The sequence below is a fragment of the Marmota flaviventris genome, chromosome 1 (assembly GCF_047511675.1).
Source record: "Marmota flaviventris isolate mMarFla1 chromosome 1, mMarFla1.hap1, whole genome shotgun sequence".
NCBI classification, from domain to species: Eukaryota; Metazoa; Chordata; class Mammalia; order Rodentia; family Sciuridae; genus Marmota; species Marmota flaviventris.
The window spans coordinates 150,872,513-150,887,887 of record NC_092498.1 but is presented as its reverse complement, the minus strand read 5'-3'; the positions used below and the strand labels follow the sequence as shown (position 1 = coordinate 150,887,887).

The 15,375-nt window shown below is 49.9% G+C and overlaps 4 protein-coding genes across 15 annotated transcripts in view; 1 reads left to right on the top strand and 3 right to left on the bottom strand.

Annotated features, from left to right (window-relative positions):
* Znf70 (zinc finger protein 70) overlaps positions 1 to 2,680 on the bottom strand; it is an 86,283-nt gene extending 83,603 nt beyond the window's left edge. For both annotated transcript variants that reach the window (XR_011708811.1, XM_071617687.1), the window contains exon 1: positions 2,564 to 2,680. The gene's annotated coding sequence lies outside the window, so the exon portion shown is untranslated. The remainder of the gene's footprint in view (positions 1 to 2,563) is intronic.
* A 1,559-nt stretch (positions 2,681 to 4,239) lies between these two features.
* Vpreb3 (V-set pre-B cell surrogate light chain 3) lies at positions 4,240 to 5,634 on the bottom strand. 2 transcript variants are annotated; one of them, XM_027923305.2, is made up of 2 exons: positions 5,521 to 5,634; positions 4,240 to 4,664 (listed from the first exon to the last, which is right to left on the bottom strand). In XM_027923305.2, exons 1-2 carry the CDS (start codon positions 5,570 to 5,572, stop codon positions 4,390 to 4,392), a joined length of 327 nt encoding a protein of 108 aa, XP_027779106.1. In that variant the 5' UTR covers positions 5,573 to 5,634; the 3' UTR covers positions 4,240 to 4,389. The 2 variants fall into 2 exon arrangements, with proteins under 2 accessions (XP_027779106.1, XP_027779105.1); XM_027923304.3 differs by having other exon boundaries at positions 4,240 to 4,712; positions 5,521 to 5,632.
* A 4,085-nt stretch (positions 5,635 to 9,719) lies between these two features.
* Positions 9,720 to 12,766, top strand: C1H22orf15 (chromosome 1 C22orf15 homolog). Of its 10 annotated transcripts, none has more exons than XM_027923292.2 (6): positions 9,735 to 10,261; positions 10,974 to 11,060; positions 11,153 to 11,290; positions 11,531 to 11,605; positions 11,687 to 11,843; positions 12,172 to 12,766. In XM_027923292.2, exons 1-5 carry the CDS (start codon positions 10,237 to 10,239, stop codon positions 11,824 to 11,826), a joined length of 465 nt encoding a protein of 154 aa, XP_027779093.1. In that variant the 5' UTR covers positions 9,735 to 10,236; the 3' UTR covers positions 11,827 to 11,843; positions 12,172 to 12,766. The 10 variants fall into 10 exon arrangements, with proteins under 10 accessions (XP_027779089.1, XP_027779093.1, XP_071473760.1 ...); XM_071617659.1 differs by having other exon boundaries at positions 10,173 to 10,846; XM_071617649.1 differs by having other exon boundaries at positions 10,173 to 10,846; positions 11,132 to 11,290.
* Chchd10 (coiled-coil-helix-coiled-coil-helix domain containing 10) lies at positions 12,738 to 14,644 on the bottom strand. Its single transcript, XM_027923294.3, has 4 exons — positions 14,503 to 14,644; positions 14,026 to 14,245; positions 13,052 to 13,193; positions 12,738 to 12,951 (listed from the first exon to the last, which is right to left on the bottom strand). The coding sequence occupies exons 1-4, from the start codon at positions 14,541 to 14,543 to the stop codon at positions 12,932 to 12,934; spliced, it is 423 nt and encodes a 140-aa protein (XP_027779095.1). The 5' UTR covers positions 14,544 to 14,644; the 3' UTR covers positions 12,738 to 12,931.
* Positions 14,645 to 15,375: the final 731 nt, after the last annotated feature.

Genomic DNA, 15,375 nt, shown 5'->3' with positions numbered 1-15,375 from the left:
TCTCTCTTTCCCACATACCAACTTTCCAGCTCAACATTCATTTGTACTGCTTTTGTATTTTCCCAAAAGGTCCTTCCCCTGTTCTTAGATTGCCACTTGCTTGTCCTTCCATACTCTGTCCAAATAACCACTCTTTTCTGCACCCTTAGATTCTTGACTATCTGAGACATGCCCCCTTAGTGACCTGAGGTAATGGGTATACCCACCATACTGCATGTTTATAATACTCTCCTCCCCATTAGCCTTCCAGCTCCCTAAGGGCAAATACTGTGTTCCCTCACCATGCAATCCCCAATCCCCAGTATAACAATACAATCCCATGTACACAATAGTTGAATAAATGATCAAAAGGAGGAAAAGTTATCTGATTTTGTGCTACAACTGCCACACATTTTTCTTTTTTGCCAAAAAAATATTTTATTCAAATAATTGTCTAGGGGAAAAAAAGAGAAAATCAAAACAGGAAAAAAAATAATTGTCTAGATGATAAAACCAATAAAAGAGACAGAAGCAGAATTGCTCCAGTGGAAGAAGGGTATTGTAGCAGGGACAAAGAAGGGAGTTAGACTATTCAGCTCTCCCACCCACTGCAGTGTCCCCTAAGAGTGCTCCTCAGCACTCCATTCAGAAACTTATCTGCTACATGAATGGGAAGTCCTCAAGTGATGGAATTATGACAGCAACACAACTCACAGTTTCCCACTATGTGCTGGGAAACACAAGGACTTTCACAAGCATATCTCATTTATTCCTCACAACTCTATACAAATGTATTATCCTTCCTCTGAAGCTTAGAGAGTAATTGACTCAAAAAAATACTAAATTAATCAGGTGGTCACCATGGAATTCATGCTATTTGGATTTTTTTTTTTGGGGGGGGGTACGGGAGATTGAACCCAGTTGAACTTAACCACTGGGCCACATCCCCAGTCCCTTTTATGTTTTATTTAGAGACAGATTCTCATTAGGTTGCTGCAGCTGGCTTTGAACTCATGATCTTCCTGCCTCAGGCTCTCGAGCTGCTGTGCCCAGCTAGAAATTTTGTATGCTTGTTTGTTTCAGCCACCAGGCATGGTGGTACACACCTATAAACCCTCCCAGCAGTTCAAGCGGCTGAGGCAGGAGGATCGTGAGTTCAAAAGCAGCCTCAGCAACCTAGCAATGAATGAAACATAAAAAGGGCTGGGGATGTGCCTCAGTGGTTAAGGGCACCTGGATTCAATCCCCAGAATTTAAAAAAAAAAAAAAAAGTTTCAGTCAGGTGTAGGGGTAAAAAATAGCAAAGCACAGAACTAAAGTATTCTCAAAAATCCTTTGATCCCTTTGACTCCTCTTACCCTTCCTCTCCTCTTCAACAGCCCATAGTAAGCCTAGGCTTACTGATCACCTCAAATTCAATAACCCCTCATTTACACAGGGTTCTCTTCTTTGAGTTCCACCCCTTTGCTATCTGGCTCAGACCCTCTCTCTCTACAGTAGATCTAACTATGAGCTTCCCTTCCACTCTCTAGCCAGGATCATTTTCCTCTTTTCCTCACTTCTTTGTATTGCAGCAATAAGCTTGCTAACTCCCAACCTTCCCTAGCAATTAAGATGTTAAGTGTTGCCCAGGAAAATCATACCACTATGCAAGAAACCACAACAGATACCAAGTTTTCAGTTTCAGCTGGAACCTCAGCACTCAACACTAGCATCCAATGACCTTATTTGCCAAATCTCTCTGTTCTTAGTCCTCATCTTCCCACCCCATCTGGCATTGCTAATCAATACCTCCTCCAAACAGAACATTTCAGAAGGTATAAACTGTCAAGCCTGGGGATACCGACACACGGACACATTTTGTTTGGCACACAAAGAGTTGGACTTTTCTTTAATGGTCAATATTTAAAACTCAGTAAGTCTCTAGCTTCCTCTTGAAAACCTGGAAGATGTGGCAATCTGGGCCCACCCTTTCACTAACCCACGTTGCCTACCTAAGTACCTGAAAACTTTTAAGTTGTCCCCATAGTCCCTCATCCCTCCTTTATTCCTTTGGCTTCTGCAAGTTTGCTCCACAATTTTCATACCCTCTGATCCCTCCTGCCTGATTATCTGTGGATTGCAACTCTTCCTCCACCCACCTGTTAACTCCTGGCGTTGCCAAGGTTGCCTCCTTAGAGGCTGTTCGTCACTATGTAGTCCCTACCCGCTGAAGTCTCCACTCAGGAGTAAAAAAAAAAATTAGTAATCCTTTATCTATCCCCAAGAATGTGTTACATGTTTTTGGACCGAAAATACAAAGGTCTGGAAACTCCATGTTTCCCAATTCTCTCGGTGCCTTTCCCAGCTCCTCTTGCATTCGTCACCCCAGCCTCCAGGTAGCCCCTAGGTCCTGGACACCTGGTAAACCCTTAGTGCGGTCAGGATCTCCTGACTGGAGGCCCGGGAGCGGCCGCAGACCCACACGCGCTCCCCAGCGCCCCTACAGGTTTCCCACCGATTAGGGACACCCATACGCGGGGACACCCGAGGGACAGGTGGTCAGGAAGACTTGGGTCACACTAGCGGATGCGATGCAACTCACCTGGGCCGGGGCGGGGCGAGGCGGCTCACCTGGGCCGGGGCGGGGCCGCGGGAGGGGCGGGGCTACACCTGACCCGCTCCAACCCCCGGCAGACGCGGCCTCACTCCGCCGCAGCTGCTGAGATCGCCGGAGTGCCCGGAGCCCCGCCCCCTGCCCCCGAGCACTTCCGGGACCGCTCTAGTCAGCGTGGAGGTCCCAACGTCTCGGTGGTCCTGCTGTACGCTTCAGCCACCTCGATCCAGAGGCACTGGGACAGCCAGGAGAGTCTCTTCTGGGCGGTGCGGTGATTCCGTCCGTCCCAATTGGGAGTCTGGCCGTGGAAAAAACAGCTGCCCCAGCTTTGGTCGGAGTACTGGGAGGAAACAGGCCGGGAAAGGTGGCAGATCTAGAGCCACAGGCGCCTGTACGACTTACCCTGGGGCTGTATGCAACAGAGGCCTTCAGGATAAGGAGAGGAAGGTCTCAGAATTGTTGACAGATCCAGGGGTCCGGTTTGCATTCACCACCCAGGTTAGATCTGGGCCTGCCCCTTCCCCACAGAGACAGGAACTTTGTGCATCTTTGTGCTGACCTCCAGGAGGTTAATCTTGGGGCACCAGGAAGGAAGAATAATGTGTTTGGGCTTTTTTATTTTGTTTTTATTTTGTGCTGGAGATTACATTCACGGCCTTGTGTAAGGTAGGCAAGCACTTACCACTTAATTACATCTCCAGACCGAGGGATGTCTGTTTTCCCACATTGGGGACTGAACCCAGAGCTTCACATATGATAAGCAAGCACTGAGCTACAACCCCAGCCCTTTTTATTTTATTTTTAAAATATTTTTTAAATTATACATGGACACAATATCTTTATTTTGTTTACTTATTTTTATGGGGTGCTGAGGATCAAACCCAGTGCCTCACATGTGCAAGGCAGGCGCTGTGCCACTGAGCCACAACCCCTGCGCCCTTTTTATTTTATTTTGAGACCGGATTTCAGTAAGTTGCTCAGGCTATGCTCAAACTCCCAAGCTTCCCAGATACCTGGGATTACAGGTATGAGCCACCATGCCCAGCAAGGCTGTGTTTTTGAATGTGCACATGCCCCTGTCCCAGACACTCAACTCGGCTTCTGATGGCTGCATCACCTGTCAGCTCACCCTCTCTGTCCAGTTGCTCCATCCCTTGATGTATCTGCTCAGACTGTGGGGAAGCCTCCCTCAAGAGAACACACTGTTCCCAAGAGGGGGGATATTGCTCTTGCCTTCTGCCTGCCTTCCTCCTTCAATACTTCAGCTCTAGCCCTCATATGCCTCAGAGTCTCTTCCATGTCCCACACCACCTACACACACCTTGCTATCTCAAGGATAAGTGGGGCCTTCGGCAAAAACCAGGTAGGGAGACAGAGTCTGCCCCTCCCCAAACCAGCTGGTCCATGGGGACCAGCCACCAGATTTGTGAGCGTTGGACCACAGTCAGCCAGCCATGCAGAGCCGGGGGTGGCAAGGGCTGGTTCCTTTTTCATTCTCTCTAGCACCCCAGGTCACCAGAAAGCCAGGCCACCAGTTTGAGCCTCTGGGGGCCAGGGGTAGGGCCGACCACTCCCCAAGGGTCTCAGGTGTTTCCTTTTCAGCAGCCATCCCCAGAAACCCCCCCCCCCCCACACACACACACATAGTCCTAGACCAATCACAATCACTTTTTCAGCCAGGATTTCATGGCTGTTATTGACATGTTGAATGTTATTAGCCCGTTTTACAGAGGAAGGCTCAGAGAAAGAGAGGTTCCAAAGGTCAGGGGCAGAAGTGGTAGGCAGGCAGGAGAAATTCACTCCGTACCCCACCCCTAAGGACCAAAGCCGTAGCCAACAGAGCAGTAGTAATCCGCATCATCCTCAGGCTGCACAGGGCTGATGGTTAGAATACAGGCATTGTGAGCTATGTCCTTGGCAGCTGAGAATCGGTCAGGAATGTCAGCAGGCCGGTGGTGGTCCTCCTCTGAGCGGTAGTAGAGAAGGTAACGGGGGGCACTGCCTGCCCGCTGCTGGTACCAGGATACACCGTAGTCCCCAATGGTGGTATGTGGGGGGATGAGCGTGCAGGAGAGCTGAGCCACTTGGCCTGGGAAGACCAGCAGTGCATCTGGTTGAGCCAGAACTGGCTGGGACACTAAGAAATACAGATTCATTCAGGCCCAGCCTGGGCCCCTTCCCTCCTGCCCCTGCCTATGAAGGCTTGGTCAGACCTCAAAAAGATGCCCATTCCCAAAGGGTTCATAACCTAGTGTGGTAGGACTAGCACTGAATCAGATGCAGGAAACCTTGTTCCATGTGACTTATGGTGTTGTTTTTAGGCCTCCATTTCTCTCTGTGAGTAAGGGCTTTGGAACCAGTGACCCTCATGTCATTGTTACTACCATGTCCCAAAAAAATCCATGTTCATTTGAAAGCCTAGCATTCAAAGAATTGGACTAGTGCCCTCTGGGTATTTCTGATGTCCGGCTCCCTTTCTCTCAAGATTCTTCCCTGTCTGTTTCACAAACTCTGGTTATAGGCTTACACCCCAGGAAACTCTAGGCTGCACCACCTGTCAGCTCAGCCTCAGTCCACTGGCTTCTCAGGACATTTTCAGTGTTAGGTTGCCTCTGAGGCCTTGTGGGATAGTAACTTTCTACTATCCCTTTCCTCTATAAAACTAAGGTGATTATCTCCATTCTCCTAAGACCCCAAAGGATAAGAGCCCTAAGGGACCCTGGCAATCTGATCATTCACAAATGGAGAAACCAAGGCCCACACAGGGAAAAGATTTACCCCAGGTCAGTGGCAAAGCTGCCTGGAGCCAGCTCTCCTCTTCACCTGAATGCCTTTCCCAGGATCCTCCTTATAGTCCCTACAGATTTGCTTCCTTGCAGGGGCCTTCTGGGGCTAGTGCCTCCCCCACCCCATTCTCAAATAAGCCAGGCCAAGGGAGGACTCACCTGCTAGGAAGACTCCCATCAGAAGGAGGACCAGGCACCTGGGGCAGACCATGGCCAGAGACTGGAAGGCTGGCAGTCTTTCTACTAAGCTTAGGTGCTTAGGGGCACAGGGCTAAGCAGGTTGCTGGACCACAACAAGGCATGCAAATCAGTCCATTGACTGAGAAGGGAGGGGTATAGCTGGGGCCAATGGCCAGGCCCTATCTTCCCAATGTCAGGATCCTGACACTAGGACATTGGGAGTTCAGAAGCTTGGAAATCCTCAAGTGATAGCAGGAGATTGGAATCTGCTTTTTTGTAGCACTGGTGATACAAACCAGAACCTCAAGCATGCTAGGCAAGTGCTCTACCACTGAGCCACATTCCCAGCCTTAGAATCTGTTTCTTCATTGAGATACAACTGATATACAGGAAAGTGTGGGAGATCATCCTTGCATGAGATTGAGTTTCCTCCCCGGCTGGGTGTGAGGCGCTCAGTCACTTTTTAATGTGGTAAAGAGCTTTCCACACCCTTCTTGGGTTTGAGAGTTTGTCATTGTGGAGGCGTGTCTCACCACTGCCCCAAAGATCCAACCACCGCACCTAACCTTGCAACACTGCCCCCCTTGACCTTCACTGGATGGGATTTTCCCCAGAATTCTTGGTTCCCCAATAAAAGCCCTCTTCCTAGTGTGCTCGCTCTCTCTCCCTAGCCTCTTCAGTAAAACCTCGCTGCCCCCCTGGGAAGCTTGAGGCTGAGGGTTCGAGGAGGAACCATCCAGGAGCTGGTTTAAAGGTAAAATGGAGTCTGTGTCTTTAATTTAAACTCCCTGAGGATTTTTCCGCATGACCGAACCACTTACACCATCTGTGCTGGCTGCAGACTAAAGGAAAGTGCACATATAATTAACCATATAGTTCGATGATTTTATATATAAATACACACAGATTTATATATAGTGTATATACGTGTAATATATAACACACATACAATACAAACATCCCTGCAACCCTACATCTGGATCAAGATTTAGAACATTTTCATGTCTCCAGAAGGCCCCTCAGCACCTTTCCAATCAGTAACAGCCTCCACCCCTGCTATAGTTTAGATCTAAAATGTCTGTTAAAGGCCCATGTGTTAAAGCCTTGGTCCCTGGCTTGGCTCTATTGGTAGACCCCAGTGGAAGACAGTCAGATCAATGAGGGTGTGACCTTAAAGGGGATAAATGGGACCCAAACTCCTTCCTCTTCCTCTCTTTCATTCCCTGGACTGCCTTGAGGTGAGTAGCTTTGCTCTATCTCATACTCCCCACCATGATGTGCTGCCTCAGCACAAGCCGAAAAGCAACAGAGTCAACCGATCATGGACTGAAACCTCCAAAACTATGAGCCAAAATAAAACTTTCCTATTTAGGTTGGTTATCTCTGGTATTTGTAATAGTGACAGAAAGCTGACTAACATAATCCCCCAAGGGAACCATCATTCTGACTTCAATCACTTTAGATTAATTTTGCCTTCTTTAGAACTTCTACTATAAATGGAATTATAGTGGGATATGTGTATGTGAACCTACTTCTACTGTCCAACATTATGAGAGTCCTGTGTGTGCAGCAATATGTAATTCAAAGTTCTCATAGCTGTGTATAATCTATTGTGTGAAGATACCACAACTAGTTTATCCATTTTATCCATTCTCTTATTATTAGATATCTAGAAGCTTTCCAGTCTTTGGTCAGGACCAGTAAAACTGCTGTGAACATGTTTGTCAATGTCTTTTGGTGCACCTATGTTGTCATTTTTACTGTAGAGCTACCCAGAGTGAAATTGCCAAGTGGTAGAGAATGTGCACATTTAGCTTTATTAGACACTGCCAAGGTTCCCAACATGGTTGTAGCCATCTGCACTTCCACCAGCAGGATAAGAGTTCTAGTGACTTCACATCCTCACTAGCCTTGACATTGTCAGTCCCTTTCCTTGGCCAAATGAAGGAAAGCTGAAATGGTTTTCACTACGGGTTAGAATCCCAGCTTCTGATCTCAACTGCATGATTCTAGCCAAGTTATTTCCCCTTCCTGTACCTCAGTTTCACCATCTGAAATGCACATAAGCACATTGGAAGCTGGAAAGCAATGAAGATGCAAAGATAGGATATATTGTTTCAGTGCTGAGCACACTGCATTTATTAAGTGCTATATTTTGGATCTTCAATATCACCAAAAGGCCCAGATAATAAAGGCTTGGTCCTCAGGTAGGTACTATCAGAAGATAGTAGAACTAGAACTTTTAAGAGGGGGCCTAGTGGGAGGTCTCAAGTCACTGGGGACATACCCTGGGAGGATAGTAGGAATCCATTCCCTTACTAACTGTCACTTTGCTTCCCAGTCAACATAAGATGAGCAGTTTCCTCCATCACACTCTCCCACCATGATCTGATGCCTCACCACAGGCCCAAAATAATGGGGCCAACTGATCATGGATTGAAACTAGCACTCTGACTTACAGGGGTCTGGTGGAGGTTAATGGGGAAGGGTGAGAAAAGAAGCAGAAAGAGGGGATGCAGTAGGCAAGAAGGAAAGAGAAAGAATGACAAAGAGAAACAGAGGAAAAAAGTCAAAGGAAGGATGAACACAGATGTAGATGCAGAGCAATAGGTTAAGTGTGAGACCATAAAAAAAGAAAGAGAGGAAACAGAAAGGAAAGGAGGAGAGACAGACAAACAGATATAAGGAGCAGGGAATATGGCAAAAGCTAGTGAGAAGATTAGGGTGAATGTAACTCAGTGCTAAAGCACTTGCTTAGCATGTGTGAGGCACTGGGTTTGAGCCCCAGCACTGCAAATAAATAGAGCTGATAAGAGGGACTAACTAGTAGTGAGAACTAAAGAGACAATTATGACCTGTTATTGATCCAGGAGACCCAGAAACAACAAGACAGAAGGCAGGAAAATGCAAAACAGTGAGGACAGGCTGAAAACAGTTGGAAGTTTCTTGTAAATTTAAACATACATTCACTAGATGACCCAGCAATCCCTCTTATGGTATTTACTAGAGAAATGAAAACTTTTGTGCACACAAGAACCTATAAGCAAATGTCTACACTGACTTTATGCAAATCTCACCAAACTGGAAAAAAACTCAAAATGACAGGACGTGAATCCAGACAATGGAGCACTCCTCAGCAATAAGGATACACACAACAACCTTGATGGATCTCAAGTGCATCATGTTGAATGAAAGAAGCTAGACACAACAGGCTGCATGCTGTATGGTTCCAATTATAGGACATACTGGAAAAGGCAAGGACAGAAAACAGAGCAGGAACTATTTTGACAGAAATAACAACTAGAGATTTCCCTAAAGATTAAGTTTATTGCTGAGCAGTGGTGAACAACGGTAATCCAGGGACTCAGGAGGCTGAGGCAGGAGGATCATAAGCTCAAAGCCAGCCTCAGCAACTTAGCAAGACCCTGTCTCGAAAAATAAATGAGCTGGGGATGTGACTCAACTGTTAAGCACCCCTGGGTTCAATCCCCAATACAAAAAAGAAAAGATTAAGTTTACCTGGGAATGTAACATTGCAATAGAAATAAATGATTCATAGTTAACTACCAGCATATTCAAGGAGATTGAGGCAAGAAGTTTTTGAAGGTGAAATGGATTACATAAAATGTTTTTAAATAATAATCCTTGGCTAGAAGTATAAATAACAAGGGTGGCATCAGTCCAAGGTTAAATACACAGTTGTTGGGCAGATGTCTGTGCAGAATTATTTCTGTGTAAGGTTGTTGTGGCCTTTGTACAAGATTGTGATTCCAGCCGAGACCTTCGTGAATATTTCTTATTATCAAACATGCATAGGTAAGATTCCCTCCTCTGTAAACCTCCCAACTTTATTAATTTCGGAGAGGGGTGTTCAGGGCTCGACAAAAGTGACTCCATTTTGATTCTGACAACTTTCACAACTACAAAGAGGCACAAAGGAATTTGGGGTGGCGATGGAAATGTTCTATATCCTGACTGTGATGGATGGTTACATGAGATTTCTTAAAACTCGAAAACATTAAAAACAGCAAATTTTACTGTTTGCAAATTTTATCTTAATAAACATGGCTAACAAGAAAGAAGGGCAGAAGAACGTGAAAGTTGAGAGAGGGAGGAGAAAAGAAAAACGAGCACAGGAAGATGGCCTCGAACTGATTGGTAGCCTGCAAAGATTGGTGACGACAGACAGACACACACACACACACACACACACACACACACACACACACACCTCTTCCAGCTTGGGCCTCTTCCTGATAACCGATGTGGTCTCCGACTCCTTCATCTGAGCACCCCTGAACCCCTGGTCTCGAGCCCCCACTGTGGGCGGGACCAGAACCCGGCCTCAAGGAATGCCCGCCCCTTCAGGTCCGTTACCCGGATACTGGGGCTAAGGCATTTCCTGCCTGGAGGTCTTGGCGACTCCCGCTGCCTTGGAGACCTGCTTGGGAGCTAGGGGACGCTACTCTGGCCCAGCGAGCGGCAGAAGAAAGAGGACAGAGGTCTTGGACTAGTTGAACAAGTGGCTGGCTGAGCAGGGATCTGGGCTTGGGACCACTCTCCCATCCACCCGCACTTGTACACACCTCCCCAACCCCACCCCGGAGTAGATCTGTCCCAGGCATTTCCCGAGTGAGGAAGTCCAGAGTTGGTGGCTCAAAGCCCCACCAGATCCGTCTCTTCCCCGCTGCAGCCATGTTTGTCACGGTGATGTTTGGAGGTAAGTGGGGTTCCCCAGCCCTGGAAGGCCGGTGGGGGTGAGTCACACGCAGAGGCGTGCCTCCCTCTGCCGTGGGAAAGCAGCGGCGGGAAGAAAATGTGCAGATGGGGAAGGGATACAGGGCTCAGAGAAACCGAAATAAGGAGGAGGCAAAGTGAGCACCTGGAGTGAGGCCCTTGGGGAAAATCCCGGTGGGTCCTGCCTTGATACTTCATGCAGGTTCCTCCCGGGAAGGGCTGCCAAGCCACCGGGCAGCACGTTTTTGAACCTATCGCTTTGCCATTCCGTTAGTGGTCCTCAAGCTTCAGCTCGCAACACACATCTGAAGCTGATTCACTGCTCCTCTGGTGGGAAGCTGGTCAGCGGGATGTAGGAGGCGGGGTTAGAGCGAGGGGGCGGTTCCAGTGCGAAGTAGGCCGTCGGGGGCGGGGCCAGTGCCGGACACCAAGCTGGTTCCTAGATCAGGGCTGGGGTCTGGCCCGTGCGGGAACCTTGAGTTGTGCGCCCCAGTTATCCACATCTGTCAAGATGGATGGATGTCTGCAAAGAAGTTTATGCAAAATTGCCTGGACTACGGTGCCTGGGGTAAGTCCTAGTTCCATAGCCCTAGTCGCAGCTCTAGGGAGGGGAGAAATGGGAGAAAGTGGCAGAGGGCCCTGATTGAGGAGAAAGTAGGGGATCATACCTGCTCACCTTTACCCCTACCCCACAGCCGGCTACGGGGAGCTGGTGAACCCCTGGTGCAGCCTAATGACCCTCACTGCCCACTTGAAGCAGAGGGGACAGGTCCCCCAAGATGGTAAGGAGATGGGGAGGGATCAGGGGAGGAGAGGCTGAGGGACCCCATGCAAGGGTACCAGCCCTGCCCAGCCTCTCTCCATGCCTTCCCAGAAACCATTGCCCTCTTAGCTGAGGATGGACAACTTGTGAGCCTAGGTGAGGACCTAGAGGAGAAGACTTCCCCAGCCTCCTCCAAGGGCAGTCCTCTTCTACAGGAACGAGGGACATATGTCCTTGTGAAAATCATCAGTAAGTGGACCCAAGACTCTCCCCTGCGGTTGTATTGGATTATAAGGCGGGACAGCAGGCCACAGACCACACAAAGCCCTGCTTAGCCCTCACTTTGACCAGGACCTAGCCCCAGCTTGTCCCTATCCATTACCCTGTCCTGACCCCCAGCTTGGGCCAACAAACAGATCTAGAGTAAGAGGTGGGATAGGGACCATCAGGCCAGTCAGGGGTCTTTTGTTCTCTCTCCATACTCCACAGGGGGGGAGGATGGGGCACCTACCCGCTATGAGTCCCTACTAGAGAACCTGGATGATCAGTGTCCGGAGCTGGCAGGTAAGTGTCAGGGTAGAACCCAGGGGGGAAAGGCATTTCTTCTCCCCCAGTCCCACCATCAGGGTTTCCTGGGTCTTTCAGAGGAGCTGCGCTGGCTATCAGGCGTCTCCACCATGGGCAATGGCCGGAGGAGACGCATGAGCACTCGGCGTAGCCATCGAGAACTAGAGCCCCCTTCAAGAGCTGGAAGGGTGAGCTCCCTGCCATCCAGGACTCGCTAGCTGGTGCCAGGAGCCAGGTATGGAAGAGGTATGGGCACCCAGAAGTGGAACCCCTTACCAGAAGGCAGACACATATGTGCTAAGAGAGGCAGACCCTCAGTGCCAACCATGCATATCTATGCTCCCAAGATGGTTGTTACACATTGTACTGGAGATGGATCACCCCACTGGAGTGTAAGCACCCTAAGGGCAGGACTGTTCTCAGTGCTTAGGGGATGTAGAACAGGGCATGTAGAACATGATAGGTGCTCAATGCAAAGTTGCTTAATGAACCCAAGGAAGGCAGAAGCAGTGTATGTTAGAGCAATCTGCACTGAGTTTGAAGGGCCTGCTCCTTTGTTCCAGCAGGTCCCTGGACATACCACAGCCTGGCATACCACAGCCAAGTGGACAAGCTGGACTCGGAGTCAAGGGGGCTGGCCGTGACCTCTGACTCTTGTGATAAGATGCAAATAGACAACAGCCCAGCAAGATTCCTCTGCCCAATCCAGAATTACTGAGACTTTGCATCATTAAGAGGAGCAAGGTCACAGAAAGGTTGTGAGGCCTCTGAGGGGGAAAGCCCCTATGATGTGGGTGCAGAGAAAGGCGCCCAGAGTCAAAAGCACAAAAGGTGCCTTCTACTGAGAAGTAGAAACAAAAGGCTTCTTCTGGGATTCCAGCCCCCAAAGTCAGATGCTCTTGAGATCACCTGCTAATGCCTCATCACCCCCCTTTGGGCTGCCCAAAGTAGTCCACCCTTGACTGCCCCAAGTACAGATTATTACAAGACTCTTCCCACCCTACCCAGGATGCCTGTTTCAGGTGATACACAGCACACTACAGTGAGATATCCATCCATCTCCCCTAATCCCAGTTCATTAGCTAGGGTGCTTCCAGCAGACAGGCCAGCAAGAGGACACACAACAGGCTGTGATTTAAAATAAACTCTTTAATTGCACATTTGTGTCTTGAGTTATCTATGGGGTAGGAAACTTCCTTCTTACTCCCAGTCCCAGTTACAATCTGTCTTCATGGTCCAGCTGTCCGTAAGGGGATGGGGTGGGTACAGGGTTAGGACCCAGGAGCCATCTCAGAGCTGGCCAATGAGTCTGCACCAACATGTTCAGGGGAGAGAGCTCAGACCTGTGGAGGGAAGGAGCAGCATAGGCTGTTGTCGCTTGCAGGTGCAAAAAGAGGGTCTGCCCCTTTCAATCCCCACCTGGGATAGGGTCCAATTTCTCACCATGGTTATATTTGCACTGCTTCAGGGCCTCACTGAAGCCCTCACACAGGGACAGGTCGCTCTGAGTGGTTGAGCAGTCCAGAAATTGTTTGATCTCATAGGAGCAGGGTCCCATCTGTAGTGGGGCAGCACGGGTAGGGGCCTACAGGGGGGAGTGTGACAGGCAAAACTGTCAGCTCAAGGTTGATACCTAGAGATAGGTTCCAAAGCTGGGGGCTGCCTGCCTCTCCCCATATCCTGTCTTGCTGCCTCAAAGATCCCAGGTCTGACCTGCCCCTGTCTAACCTCAGCTGAGCTGCTACATCCATGAAACAGAGCAAGCCAGCCACCCTCTTCAATGTCATTAAACTAATGCACACAGGGTTTCCTTGCTGCCTCACATTGGGCATGCTGGGGAGGAGCAAGGGAGGGAGGAGGAAAAGATTCTAGAATCTTTTATATACTCTGAAAATAGCCCCACCTCCTGGCTCAGCCATACTGATCCTTATGACCCTTGACCTAACTGCTAAGCGGCATTTGGATTTGGCTCAGGACTGGTAAGGCCTCAGTGGGGGACAGGTCATCAGAGACCGGGAGCCATGACACAGGCTGACCTTCACATTGGGCCTAGCAGCTACAATACTGAATTTGGGTAAGGAGAACAAGGGCTTGGTAAATTCAACATCCCTTGTCACTCTACTAGGGTTAGGTGAATTTGGGTAAATCTCTGGGTCCCACTGAACCTGGGTTTCCCATTTTTAAAGGGCTGGTTGGTATCAGTCCCTAAGCGTCCAGGGACCTTGCCCTCAAAGAGGGACAGAGCCTGCCAATAAAGCGACAGTGAGCTCAACAGCAGAGTGAGGAATAGGACCCTCCTTAGTCAAAGTCCTAGGCCTGAGGCAACTCTGTATACATCAAGACACTCCACTGGACACTCTTCCCTATGTGGCCTTGAGAGAATCCTGCCTCAGTTTCTCTTGGGTCCTGCTGCTTACCTGCTGGGCAGCAGGCTGGGCAGGCTCTGAGCTTCCTCCACTGAAGGCTCCAGTCAGGGCACTGCCCATGACATGTCCCACAGCGGAGCCCACGGCTACCCCAGCGGCCGTGGATGCCATCTGTGCCATGAGACCTGGCTGGCCCGAGGGGGCAGGAATCGGGGCAGCTGCTGAGGGCGGTGGGTGTGCAGGTGGATGGGCAGAAGGTGCCGCTGGGCGACTACAGGGATAGGAGGAAGCAGGGTTAATCCTTGCTGGACCCTAGGCCAGGGTTCTCAGGACCCTGCAGCTCCTGGAAACGACCGCCTTTACTCCCGGAAAACCAGGAGGGCGCCCCCGAATTAGATACTTGATTGCTGCCCCCCAGACCCTCCCCCCACCAAGATGGCGCAGTAACAACAAAGGTCACTACGGACGCCCTTGATAGAGTGCCCGCACTTTCCCCTCCTCCCCATGGGGTCCCTGTCCTTTTCACACCTGGCTGGCCGGGCGGCCGCGCTTCGGCTCCCGCGTGGCATGGTGGCTGTGGTGGGACTTGGATGAGCTGAGTCAGAGACCGCTTCGTCCCCCGGAAGAATGCATCAGCGCTAGTCACAAGGGGCTAAAGGAGGAGTCTAGGGCGGAGTCTTAGGGACACGCCCCCAGCTGAAAGAGGCGCTATCTCAAGCCCGGCCCTCTTTCGCGGCACCAAAGATCTGTCTCACCTGGAAAGGAGAGGCTGCTCCCTCCCTGCGCCTGATCCCAGTTATGAAAGCTGTAGGAACACAAGCCAAAGTCGCAAACCACCGAGGGCTTAAGCAGGGCGACAGGGCCAGGAAGGTATGGCTCACCCCTGTAATCCCAGCGACTCGCGAGGCTGAGGATCGCAAGTTCCCGGCCAGTCTCAGCAACTTATCGGGCCGGGCCGTAAGCAACTTAGCGAGACCCTATTTCAAAATTAAAAAAAATAAAAAATGTCTGGAGCTGTATGTAGCTCAGTGGTAAAGCGCCCCTGGGTTCAATCCCCGGTACCAAAACCCAAAACAAAAAAAAATACTGCGGAGAGCAGGGAATGAAGTTGGGGTTGTGAAAGGGGACGCGAACTCTAGTTCTGGCTGAATTCCCTGTCCCTGCTCGCCGTACAAGGTTGGCTGACCGTCACGTGGCCTCGGGGTTAGGAGTGGAGTTGAGCCGAGGACTGCAGAAATCTGTCCCCAGAACTCCCACTAGGGGGCGCACCGATACTTTTTGACTCTTCCAGCGCCCGCAACCTCTAGCAGTGTTGTCCTCGCACTCACCCACCCCGCGCGTCCGGGTGCTAGGAGGCTCTGCTACGCGACTGTTAATCCCGGCTGGTCCCCTGGGATCTTG

What these genes read in the sequence shown, in the direction of transcription:
- Vpreb3 (XM_027923304.3), bottom strand. Translation starts at nt 5,572, where the DNA reads ATGGTCTGCCCCAGGTGCCTGGTCCTCCTTCTGATGGGAGTCTTCCTA. An exon ending in GATGGGAGTCTTCCTAGCAG is followed by an intron (nt 4,713 to 5,520) that starts GTGAGTCCTCCC and finishes TGTATTTCTTAG; the next exon opens with TGTCCCAGCCAGTTCTGGCT.
- Chchd10 (XM_027923294.3), bottom strand. Translation starts at nt 14,543, where the DNA reads ATGCCACGCGGGAGCCGAAGCGCGGCCGCCCGGCCAGCCAG. An exon ending in GCGGCCGCCCGGCCAGCCAG is followed by an intron (nt 14,246 to 14,502) that starts GTGTGAAAAGGA and finishes CTATCCCTGTAG; the next exon opens with TCGCCCAGCGGCACCTTCTG. An exon ending in CCCAGCCTGCTGCCCAGCAG is followed by an intron (nt 13,194 to 14,025) that starts GTAAGCAGCAGG and finishes TCCCCCCTGTAG; the next exon opens with GCCCCTACCCGTGCTGCCCC.
- C1H22orf15 (XM_071617627.1), top strand. Translation starts at nt 10,798, where the DNA reads ATGTCTGCAAAGAAGTTTATGCAAAATTGCCTGGACTACGGTGCCTGG. An exon ending in CCTGGACTACGGTGCCTGGG is followed by an intron (nt 10,847 to 10,973) that starts GTAAGTCCTAGT and finishes CCTACCCCACAG; the next exon opens with CCGGCTACGGGGAGCTGGTG. An exon ending in TGTCCTTGTGAAAATCATCA is followed by an intron (nt 11,291 to 11,530) that starts GTAAGTGGACCC and finishes CATACTCCACAG; the next exon opens with GGGGGGAGGATGGGGCACCT.